The sequence below is a fragment of the Balaenoptera acutorostrata genome, chromosome 12 (genome assembly GCF_949987535.1).
Source record: "Balaenoptera acutorostrata chromosome 12, mBalAcu1.1, whole genome shotgun sequence".
In the NCBI taxonomy this organism is placed as follows: domain Eukaryota; kingdom Metazoa; phylum Chordata; class Mammalia; order Artiodactyla; family Balaenopteridae; genus Balaenoptera; species Balaenoptera acutorostrata.
Genome location: NC_080075.1, coordinates 47,621,575 through 47,634,139, shown reverse-complemented (window position 1 = coordinate 47,634,139; position 12,565 = coordinate 47,621,575). Strand labels below are relative to the sequence as shown.

General features: G+C 38.0%; 1 protein-coding gene across 2 annotated transcripts in view; it reads left to right on the top strand.

Moving 5' to 3' along the window:
• EML6 (EMAP like 6) overlaps positions 1 to 12,565 on the top strand; it is a 364,638-nt gene that overhangs the window by 235,540 nt on the left and 116,533 nt on the right. The window contains exons 8-10 of one of the 2 annotated variants that reach the window (XM_057558732.1): positions 5,922 to 6,123; positions 8,723 to 8,860; positions 10,570 to 10,826. In XM_057558732.1, the coding sequence (XP_057414715.1) occupies positions 5,922 to 6,123; positions 8,723 to 8,860; positions 10,570 to 10,826 (597 nt within the window). Of the gene's footprint in view, positions 1 to 5,921; positions 6,124 to 8,722; positions 8,861 to 10,569; positions 10,827 to 12,565 lie in introns of those variants that run through there. The other variant, XR_003624099.2, reaches the window with a different exon arrangement.

The window sequence follows — 12,565 nt, the reverse complement described above, 5'->3', positions numbered from 1 at the left end:
TTTTTAACAAGAAAGGAGAATTTCTGTAGTTTAAAATAATTAGGATGGTTTTCCCTGGCTCTCTTTTCACTCTTGGTGGATTTCTAACCGTGGTCCAAATAATACCTTATATTTGTCTGACTCCCAGAGCAGAAGATAAAGAAACAAAGCCAACTTAATACTTCCCAGTGCAATGGTCACCTCGGCCAGCCCGAGGTGACCAATAACGTTCCTAAACGGGACGTTATTAGGAAACTTGAATACAGCTCTCTACCCACTGAGGTGGCCTTAGGAAATCATTCCTATTTTAAATGGTTCTCTGGGAAGTGAGAGTGGCCTAGCATCCTGTCTGTCTCTGTAGGTAGACCCCTGGGGTCGACTTGTCTGATGTGACAAAATCCAATTTATCTCTTTGAAGAACTGAGTGTTTGTGGAGAGCCTGAGTTGTTCTCCAGAGAAAATGTTCACAGCTCATTAGGTTTATGTTGCAAACAATGAAAATGAAATGACTCCTCCCCTGGTTCTCTCGCTCTCCTTCTTCCCCTGCCCCTACTTAGTCAGCAATAATCCGTATCAGTTTAACTTCATTGCCTTTGCCACGTGTAAAGCTTCTCCCTTTTGTTGGTTAGTTCAGTGGAACGCTTTTTTCAAATGAAATCTGCTAGAAAACACAGACTGTGAGTTGTTGAGGGAGAAGCAGGGGTTGGATCCTCAGACTCTGCCTCTCGCCCCTCATTTCCCTGTGCTCTCCTTGCCAGGCCCCTGCAGCTCTTCTAGGAATCCAAGAACTCCCTGGGCACAGTCTGAAAACACAGCTGGGTGCTGTGCAGCTGGGCTGCCTCATCAGTCTAGGCTGAGGTGGAAGCTTCTTTTTTGTTCTAAACCTCTTAAAGACAAAGCAAATATTTTTAAAATGTTAACACATTGATTCCATGTGATGGGTTGTTTGTTATAATATTCTTGACCTTTCTGAATTTGTTCCCCAAACAAGAAGTTAAAAAATAGTGGGGGTGGTGGGGAGAAAAATGTTTGTACACTGGATCAAATACAGTGCTGGTCCTTTGGGAGAAATTCTGTTTTCAAGCCATTTAGTCTTAGGGGATGGGACACACTGTTGGAGGAAAACGGGAAGAACTGGCCTGTTCATGCTTGTAGTAGCGCCTTGGGTGCCAGGCCTGCTTGGAAAGGGTGAGTCTTTAGGACAGTCAATGGAATTATAAAAGGATTGTGCTTTGAGTATTTTGATAACAGTTAAAATATGTAACATTGCTAAGATATATAAGATGTGTATATATATATATAGCTGTATATATGTATGTATATATCATTTTTACTGATATAATTGACATATAACAGTTTCAGGTATACAACATAATGATTATATACAGTGTATATATATATTATATATATTATATTACATATAATATTATATATGTATTGTCTATACATAATGTACATATTTGTCTCAAAGTGATGACCACAATAAGCCTAGTTAATGTACATCACCACACAGTTACAAATTTTTTTTCTTATGATGAAAACTTTTAAAATCCACTTTCAAGATACATTAGCTACTTTCAAATATACATTACAGTATTACTAAATGTACATTGTACATGTTCATCATGCTGTACATTACACCCCCAGGACCTATTTATTTTATAACTGGAAGTTTGTGCCTTTGACTACCTTCACCCATTTTGCCTACTGCCCACCCCTGCCTCTGGCAATCACCAATCTTGTTCTCTGTATATGTGAGTTTTGGAGGTTTGTTTTTACTTTTATATTTTAGATTCCACATAAAAGTGAGATCATACAATATTTGTCTTTCTCTGTCTGACTTATTTCGCTTAGCAGTATGCCCTCAAAAGTCACCCATGTTGTCCCAAATAGCAATAATTCCTTTTTTTGTAGCTGAATGATATTCTATTGTATACGTATATATCACATTTTCTTTATCCATTGATGGACGCTTAGGTTGTTTGCATGTCATGGCTATTGTGCGTAATGTTGCAGTGAACATGGGGGTGCAGATACCTTTTAGAGTTAGTGTTTTTGTTTGCTTCGGAAGCAGAAGTGTTGGATCATACAGTAGTTCTATTTTTAATTTTTGAGGAGCCTCCATGGTGTTACCCATAGTGGCTGTACCAATTTACATTCCCACAGTGCCCAAGGGTTCCCTTTGCCCCACATTCTTGCCAACACTTGTTATTTCTTGTCTTTTTGAAAAAATAATAGCCATTGTAATAAGTATGAGATAATATCTCATTATGGTTTTTGTTTTTTGTTTTTGTTGTTTTGGCTGCACCATGCAGCTTGCAGGGTCTTAGTCCCCCAACCAGGGATCAAACCCCTGCCCCCTGCAGTGGAAGCACGGAGTCCTAACCGCTGGACCTCCAAGGAATTCCCTCATTGTGGTTTTGATTTGCAGTTCTCTGATGATTAGGGATGTGGAGCATCTTTTCATGTATCTGTTGACTATCTGTATGTCTTCTTTGGAAAAATGTCTATTCAGATCCTCTGCCCATTTTTTTAATCACATTGTTTGGGGTTTATTGCTATTGAGTTGTATGAGTTCTCTATATATTTTGGATATTAACCCCTTATCAGTTGTATGATTTGCAAATATCTTCTCCCATTTGGTAGGTTGCGTTACCATTTTGTAGATGGTTTCCTTTGCTATGCAGAAGCTTTCTAGTTTGATGTAGTCTCACTTGTTTACTTTTGCTTTTGTTGTTTTTGCTTTTGGTGTCAGAGCCAAAAAATTATAGCCAAGACTGATGTCAAAGAGCTTACCACCTATGTTTTCATCTAGGAGTTTTATGGTTTCAGCTCTTATGTTCAAGTCTTTAATCCATTTTTAGTTTATTTTTATATGTTTCTTTTGCATGTGGCTGTCTAGTTTTCCCAACACCATTTATGGAAGAGACGGTCCTTTCCCTATTGTATATTCATACAATGAATATATATATCTCTGCTTACAAATGTCTGGCTCCTCCTTAGAATGCAGAATCCATGAGGGCATGAGCCTGGCTTGTTTACTGTTCAAGCTCCAGTCTTGGGCATGTAATAGGTGCTCAATAAAAATTTTTTGTATAAATGAATGAATATATCCCTCCTTCTTTGAACGGTCTCATTGAGGATGGAGATGTTGTCTTTTATTTCTTGGTATCTCCAAGACTCAAGAAGTGTTTGATTTGAATGTTTTATTTTATTCATTCATCAATTCTTATTGAGCATCTACCACATGCCAGACACTGTGCTAGGTACTGAGGATACAGCAGTGTATAAAACTGAGAAATCTCTTGTTTTCACAGACATTAGTGAGAGGAAATGGACAATGAATATAATAAACTAGTAAATTCTTTGATTTTTTTTTGCCAATTTTGGAATATAATTAATATCCCTATTTACTTCCTATTTCTGAAGAACAAAGTATTATACCTTTCCTGTAATAAAATTGTAGATGATGCAAAGCCTGCTGGGGAGACAACAAATTCACCCCCTTCCTAGAGAAAATAAGAACATGTTAATAATAAGGCGTGGGAAAAAGATAAGGACGAGAAAGGGACAGTAGCAAAAGGATTGTTTCCTTCTTAGCTGAGCTTCCTGCCCTGTCAGCCTGCCATCTTATCCCGACTGCTTTCCCCACACATCTGTCCTTTTCAACCTTGAAAGCCCGTCGTGATGTTTGCAGTGGAGGATTCTGAGTGACCCTGAACTAGCCGTTGCCAAGGTATCCCTACTTACTGCTCACAGCAGGAATAATAAATCTGCCTGTGTGCTGTCTCCTTCCATTTCAAGACACATAACAATGAATTCAGAGCAGGAAGTAAAGAGAGTTCTCTCATGTAATAATAGCCTTGTACTTTAAAAAAAAAAACTTTTTGTAAATAAATTCATTATCTCATTGGATGCTTTCAAGACCACAGTGAGTTAAGATGAGGATTTCAGGAACTTCCCTGGTGGCGCGGTGGTTAAGAATCCGCCTGCCAATGCAGGAGACACGGGTTCGAGCCCTGGTCCAGGAAGATCCCACATGCCACAGAGCAGCTAAGCCCGTGCACCACAACTACTGAGCCTGCGCTCTGGAGCCCGCGAGCCACAACTACTGAGCCTGTGTGCCACAACTACTGAAGCCCACATGCCTAGAGCCCATGCTCCACAACAAGAGAAGCCACTGCAATGAGAAGCCCGTGCACTGCAATGAAGAGTAGCGCCCGCTCACCGCAACTAGAGAAAGCCTGTGCACAGCAGTGAAGACCCAACACAGCCAAAAATAAATATTAAAAAAAAAAAAAATGAGGATTTCAGTTATGGTGTCCAGATACCCCCAGTTAAACCTTATATTGTCCCAGCATTTGTCCTGGATTTTTTTTAATAGACTTTATTTTTTTTAGAGCAGTTTTAGGTTCACAGCAAAATTGAATGGAAGGTACAGAGATTTCTCATATACCTCTGTCCTCATATACACACAGCCTCCCTATCAACATTGCCCACCAGAATGGTACATTGGTTACAGTGGATGAACCTGCATTGACATATCATCACCGAAAGCTCACATTAGGGTTCACTGTTGGTGTTGTATAGTCTGTGAGTTTTGACACATGTATAATAACATGTATCTACCATTGTAGGTCCTATGGAGTTTCATGGCGCTAAAAATCTTCTGTGTGTCTGCCTATTCGTCCCTCTGTCCTAGACCTTTCATTCTGCAATAAAGTGTCATTATAATTTTAGATTTGAAAATATTTTTGATAGAATTATTTAATAGGTTTTTCAATATAGTAAAGCTGCTTTCTTGGTTAATAAATATTTTTAAAACTTATGTAAATTTAATTATTTTTAGAACCTACTTTTACTTGCAGAGGGGTCCTGATTTGGATGATAAATTACATGGTCTCCATAATTACAATCTGCATTTATGGGGAGAAAAACTGGTCCCCAGAGAAAAGGGGACTCTCCCTGGTGTGTCTGGCCAATCGGGTGTAGAGCAGGACTGAAGTCCAGGTGTTCTGACTTCTGGTACTTTCTACACAAAAGACACAAAGCCAGATGGGGAGACAACTCAGATCTCAAAGCTTATCACATCCTTAAGTAGTTGAAAGTAATTATGAAAGTGGGATTGCTTCTGTATTTCTAATTCAGACGTGAGAAAATTCACTATGTAAGTAAATAATGTAGCCGGTGAGGAATAGAACAGACTGAGAGAAGCCCAGATCAACACTCAGGCAGGCAAGTGGGGATCTGCCTAAAGAGGATGGAATAATACGAAGGAAGGTTGGATTTAAAAGGGAGTACTGTGCTTTTAGAGAAGATTCCATAAATCGTTAAGTCAGTGAGGAAAAACATCTTCAGATGTTTGATGGTATTCTGAGACTGAAATTAGAGTTTCATTTGCATATTTCTGGGACATGGTGCATCTATTTATCCAGCAGAATGAGTCTAGGTTCTGATCAAATACATACTAAACTTGCCTAATATGATAATTAACCGTTCTGTAGTATCACCCACGTATAATTTTATTACAATGTTAGCATCCTAAAGATTGAAGTGATTTAACTTTTCCATAGCAAATCAGAAGGAAATTGTTTCAAAGAGGGTTAGGTTTTCATAAAGACCAATTCCCGTTCTTATATTCACTTTAAGATGTTGTATTTAATATAGACCCTGCTGTAGAAACACACAGTTAGCCTAAGTCAGACAGGAAAGAGCAATCACTCTTTTACAAAATAAATCACAAGGGGTCGGGGGAACTACTAACACGGACAAGGCAGCGGTCAATAACACAGGGTGGTGTGTGGAGTTGATTCTCCACCCCCCAGGCATTGTTCAGATGTGTTGCCTTAGATGCTATCCCGGTGACAGGGTATTAACTTTAGGTGTTTTATTTGTGAATAGTGTGGAGATATGCATTTATTTTATTCGTTTATTTTCGTCAGGCCTCTCTATCCGGAGTGTGTGCTGGAAAGCAGACCGCCTTCTAGCAGGGACCCAGGACAGTGAGATATTTGAAGTGATCGTGCGAGAACGGGACAAGCCAATGCTGATCCTGCAGGGCCACTGTGAGGGGGAGCTCTGGGCTCTGGCCCTGCACCCCAAGAAGCCGCTGGCTGTGACAGGCAGCGATGACCGCTCTGTCAGGTGAGGCCCCGGCAGTGGTGGCTCTATCCTCACTCACCTCCCTGGGGTAACAGATTGGTTTTGCCCAAATTTGTTTATTACTTGAAGAGAAGGATAACCCACAGTGCAGAACCTCACAATTTCCAAACAGGATGTTAAGCCGTTTTGCTTAACAACAGTTGGCTTCTTGACCTTTTGTTGTTGCTGTCTTTCTTTGGCTCCATCTTAAGTCAAGAAAATGTTCTTAGAAGTGAAAATTCATTACTGCTGGTTAGATTGGCCTCCAGGTCTCTTCCAGCTGAAGATGTAAGCTGAGTGCACTCATCTGTGATAAGATCATGTTTCTTCCTCGTACCTTCAGTCCTGCTGGAGGCAGCTTGGCAATTTCACAGCTGAGTCACTCATCATCAGTTTAGTCACAGATTAAACATCACCAAGAGAACTGAAATTCTGATTTTCAAAGTCGTCTTTAGCAAGTGAGTCATTAATTCTTTCTTTGCTCAAAATTCCCTGTGAGAATTTACAATGTCTTCAAATCAAAGGAAAGTGCGGGTTCCTAAGAAAATATGCCCATGTTTTTAGGGCCTCAAGTGTTCTCGCTATGGATCACTTGTTATTTGAGAACACGACAGTAGTAAAATGAGCAAAATGATTATGCTTCCAATGTTCTTGAGACTGTTGAAAGACTGATTTGAAAGTGTGCGATGAAGACTATTACACTGATTCCAGTATTTCCGTACTACTGAGCTTTAAGTGTGCTCAACAACAAGCAGGCCAGAGAGAGTCCGTGACAGTGAGAGGAAGAGACTGATTGATAATCAGTTGATGGATTACTGCTTCTGGGTTTGACTAGCTAAAGTGGAGCACTGTATACTAGACTAAAGGTCACTGCTCACCCTCCCCCCGCCCTTATTCTGTATGTTTGTGAATCGAATCAAGATGCAATGAGTATACTCATTAGAAAAGCATAAATCTGAAGATAAAACCATTTTTGAGTTTCTACTGAGCATTAAAGCCTCATCAATCTAAAAATCAGTGAAAACAATTCCAATGATCTCTTCATGTGACATAAATGTTTATTTGGCTTATACTTCTCTTTACTCACTTCCTCCTCCTCTGTTCCTTTTCTTTCCATTACTCTGAGCCAAACCAATGCCAAGTTATTCAAACACCCAAGAAACTCGATTCATACCCATCCAGATAGAAAGGATTTCAAGAAAGTTTTTGGCTTTTATATTTTAACAACTGTGTTGAGTCTTAGAATTGCAAAGAGCCCTTACTGCCAGAATTTGTATTACTCTCCTTAACCATTAATTTGGCTAAAATTTTAAATGGAATTTTTACACTGAGTATTGAAATTTAGGAAGGGTATAAGTCATAATTTCTTGATAAAGATTAGCTTAGTGGCTTTATAAGATTAGTGCAGTTTGCTGAGGAGTGATGGTTTCTTCATGCTAGTCAAGCAAAGCTTACATTGCTTAAAATAGTACAAGGCTAAAAACAGCATGAGATTATGAATAATGGACAAGGTATTGAAAGCACACCATAAGCTTTAGGCTGAACAGTGCAGGCTGCCTAAGGGATCAGTAAACTATTCACTGCACAGCCCTGCAATGCAAGGCGCATGCCACCATCCCTCCTGAAGGTGGAATGCATTTAGAGAAATTGCACCGCATTTGACTTACTCGTGTTTCTTTATCATAGAACTTAGATTCTCAGACCCCCTCACAGATATTGTTGTTTGCACGTTAAGAGAAGACTGTCTTCAGAGTAGTAACAGAGAGAGGTCAGATGCCGCAATTGCATCTCACATGGAAACCCTTATTTGTGTCTTCAAATATTTAGTTTGTGTTCTCTCAGTTTGAGGTGCCTGAATTAGGTGTTCCAAGGAGCTGCGGAAAATTCTGTGTTAGTGGCACTTGCACTTGACCTCTGTCTCTCCAGCAGTAGCTGTGCTCATCAGCCAGGGGCATGGCGAAGTATCCCCCCCGCCCCAGCCCCAACCAAGAGGGGACCTATCAGCAGTGGGGTGCCCAGGGAGCTCATGAGGAGTGACAGCATATGACTGTGTACAGCCAACTTTGGAACCATCCTGGGCAGGGGTATCATTCGTTCTTCTCCATCTAAAATACTTCTTCTTGCTCAGGAGGCCAGCAAATGTAATGTGTATTTCAATCTGTATGTGCTTATATAACACAGTTACTAGAAGGGAATTCGTATTAAAAAAAAAAAAAAAAGCAATAACAGCATCTAGTAGTACTTCTTATCCTATAAGTGTTATTAACAGCCATTGGTATAAATCCAGAACAATTTTTAATCTCCAAAGAGAAAAGTATAATTTTGTGTGAAGTAGTGTTTAAAATTTCCTTATTTTATGAATCTCAAGATCTTTGGAAATGTTATCTCTTTTTATATTTCTTGCTGGGTATTTCAAATGGTGAAAATCACATAAAGATAGGCTAAACACTTTCGCAGATTCCCAGACATGCCAAGAGGAAGGACACTGGTGTGAGGTTACTGCAGTCTTTCTTGTTATTATCGCAGTGGTGAACAGGCCTTGGGCTGGCTGATGACTATGAGAAGTTGTTTTGTTTTGTCTTTGACTTTGAACTGTGCTTAGGCTGTGGAGCCTAGCAGACCATGCCTTGATCGCCCGCTGTAACATGGAAGAAGCGGTTCGAAGCGTTGCTTTCAGCCCTGATGGATCTCAGTTGGCCCTGGGCATGAAGGACGGATCTTTCATTGTTCTCCGAGTCAGGCACGTACTGATACTGAAAATGACATTAGAGATATTCTTTTGTTAAAATTAATTCTCCTGGTCAGAATGTATGCCAGGGCCTTAGGAAAAATGCATTTACTGTTTTGAATAGGAACACTGTAGATTCACAACCGCCTGTCTATAATTCCAAACTCCAAACACTCTGAGCGTCCGAAGTTCTTTGGTAACTTATTTGTCAGCACTGCCTGACCCAGTGAACTGGATGTGAGATAGTTTACAGTCTATTAATCTCTTAGTAGGGATAGTCATGTATCATGTGATTTGCTGCAAAAATATTAATGTGTTCAAAAGGGGTTGCTGCCTTAGCTCCTACTGGGGATGTTATGTAATAGATTGTATGCAAACCTTTTTAAAATTCAATGAATAATGAACTCCCAAGCTTGTCTTGTCCCAGGGGTTTTAGATAAGAGATTATGGGTTTGTAATAAACCAAGAAGAGAGGAAGAAAGAAGAAAGCAGCCTCCAACAGCACTAAATTTTAGAGATAAACTTAAGTAAAGATTTTTCTACCTATAATCACCAATAAAATGGAACATTTCATATTTATTAACCTCCTATATTATTTCTACTGGACAAAAATTATGACCCACCCTTGTAATTCTTTGAACACATTGGTTATTCTTTTGGATTACACATTTTGCGATTACAGAAAGGAAATACAGCTGTAGATTAGATACTGCATTTCTCACACAGCAAATTCTATATAGCTCTTGGCATGGTTTACTACACTAAATTCTCATAACCAGCCACACAACTTACTACCAAATGGGTGGGCAACGTTTTCTTTCTTTACTTAGTGATGTGAAAAGATAGCTAATTACCAAATTTTCTTTTTGATGGATTTCCCAAGCCAAAGAAAAATCCTCCCACACCTATTTTATGGCATTATAGTAAACTATAATGCTATTAGTAAATGATAGCAGGTATGAGAAATTATTATGTGGAAGCAAATATTTGGCATTATTTATGCATTCAGTTCATTTTAGAGTTGATGAAGGCATCATTACTAGCTCAGGGGACCTGCTAGTCATAATCTTGTCTTATAGCTATGGGGGAAAAGCCTCAGTGAGCTTTCAAATAAGAGTAGAAATTCTTACCAGAAACTTATCAGAAAGGACACAGAATGTTCCAGTGATTCAATGTAGGCATTATTGACCTTTCATAGTGAAAGTTAAATAATTACATAAAAATTCAACATTAAAAAAATAGTTTTCCTCTTCTGCTTTTTGGACTTGCTCTTTTTACAGTAAGCATCAAGCTTAACAGTCACTGGTTTCTTGTTCTTAAAGTATTAGGAAGATAGTTTATTTTATGTTAACCTTGATATGTTTTACCATTCTCTGTGACATATTTTTTAAATAATTTTACAAACCCCAAATTTTAATAAAAAGTTTTAGAGAAAAATAATACATATAATTGAACATGAAAGTGAAAATGCATTTCATTAAAATTGTTTTGTTTTTTACTTTGGGAGCCCAACATATTATTTTAAATGTTTAATTTCTCCTATGTTGGCCGTGAACTAAATAATATTTTATATGTTTCCATAAAAGTTAATTCTCTAATTCCTGTAGTTTTTCTCTCCCTTTCAAAGTAATTTTTTTCTGTGGCACACAGATTTTAAAACATGACTTGGGGTTCCTATCTCTAGATTTGCTGCTTATCGCTTTGCTTTTCTATTCTTATAGAGATATGACAGAAGTGGTTCATATCAAAGATCGAAAAGAAGTCATTCACGAAATGAAATTTTCTCCAGATGGTTCTTATCTGGCAGTGGGATCCAATGACGGCCCGGTAGATATCTACGCTGTCGCCCAGCGGTATAAGAAAATTGGAGAATGCAACAAGTCTCTCAGTTTCATCACACACATCGACTGGTCTTTGGATAGTAAATACTTGCAAACTAATGATGGTGCCGGAGAACGGCTGTTCTACAAAATGCCATGTAAGTCACAAGGGCAATGAATGTTTGTACAAAGCGCAACTCTGAACCATGGCAGAAAATATATGAGGATATTCTTAGGACCTCAGAGCAAGGAGTGTTTTCTGAAACAAGACCCTCAAACTACAGACTCGCAAAGAAAAGATTCATAAATTGGAACACATTAAAATAAAAAATTATTGCACAACAAAAGAGACCATGATGGGCATAGATACTTGGAATTGTTATAATGGACAAAGGATATACATGAACAATACAAGTTTGAACTGCACCAGTCTACTTCTGTGCAGATTTTTTTAATAGTAAATACTACAGTACTACATGGTAGGAGGTTGGTTGAATCTGTGGTTGTGGAACCATGGATGCAGAGGGTCAACTCTAAGTTATACATGGATTTTTCAATAGCATGGAGAGTTGGTGGCCCTAGCCCTCAAGTTGTTCGAGGGTCAACTGTACACCTATAATATATAAAGAATGCCTAAAGATAAGCAAAAGGAAAAAATACTAGGAAAATACTAAAAAAATACTGAAGATTTGAGGATCACAGTCAACTACTGTGATTCCTTTCGTCTCTTTTGTGTCCTTTATAATTGGAAGCCCTTATTATACAATTATTTGGTGAAATGTGCTCATTGGGATTTAAAAAAACCCACAAATTTTATTGGTAACCCCCACTATAACTTCTATAAGAGATTCATCTTATTCATCTTATTTATATAATACTCATTTAGTAACATTTAATTTGTAATGTTAAAATGTCATAAATAAAAGACAGATTTCTGTATTACAGTCTTTGATTAATGATTTTTTATAATGTAAAAGGAAAAATTTAATACTTAACATGACTCTTGACCTCAAATAATTATATTTTAATTTTTTATTGAAAAATCAATTTTACTATAAAACAAGGTTATGACATAACTTCAACATTTTTTAAGAGTCTCTGCCCTATCAATTCATCAATATACCTTTATTAGGTGCATATTTCTTTGTGTCTACTTTCTCTGCTTGACAGTATTTCATACATATTTTCATACGTGAAAAAATATGGAACACATTTTTGTCGTTTGCAGTAACAAAGTAACACCCTACTCAGTGATATCAAAGATACCAGTGTATCTTTGCTGGTACACACAGTGCAGATCCAAATATCTTTGTAGAGGTGGGATTTTCTCTTGTGAATTACTTCCTTGGACTATATTCTTTAAAGCAGGAGCACTGGATCCAAGACTATGTTCAGACTGTAAACTCTCCGATTCTGTGGTCTTCATAATGGATTTTTATATAATTCTGTGTTAGAGTCTAGAATTGCCAATTTGACAATGCACCAGTAATGTATAAGAGCATCTATTCTCATAGGTTCTTTATTTGAAAATATTTGTTATTTTTGAGGGGGAAAGTATGAGGTAATACACTTAATTGTCTTGATTTTGAATTTTTAAATTGTGCATGACTAAGCATTTTTCCAAACATTTCTTTATCCATGGGCGTCCTCCTTTTTGTGCTCCCTGGGAACATCCCTTACCAGCTGCTGGTGAAAACTGGGTATTGTGCCCCACACATAAGACCATACCTAGAACAATTGTCAGGACTATTTTCCCCAACTAATTACATTTATTTCATCAAAATTTGGTGGATTTTCATTGTCTAGCACTTTAAAATTTAAATAGAAAATCCATTCATTTTTTTCACTAATTAATTGAGGCTGACTTTTAAAAAATCACTTCTATGGTTCCTTGAAT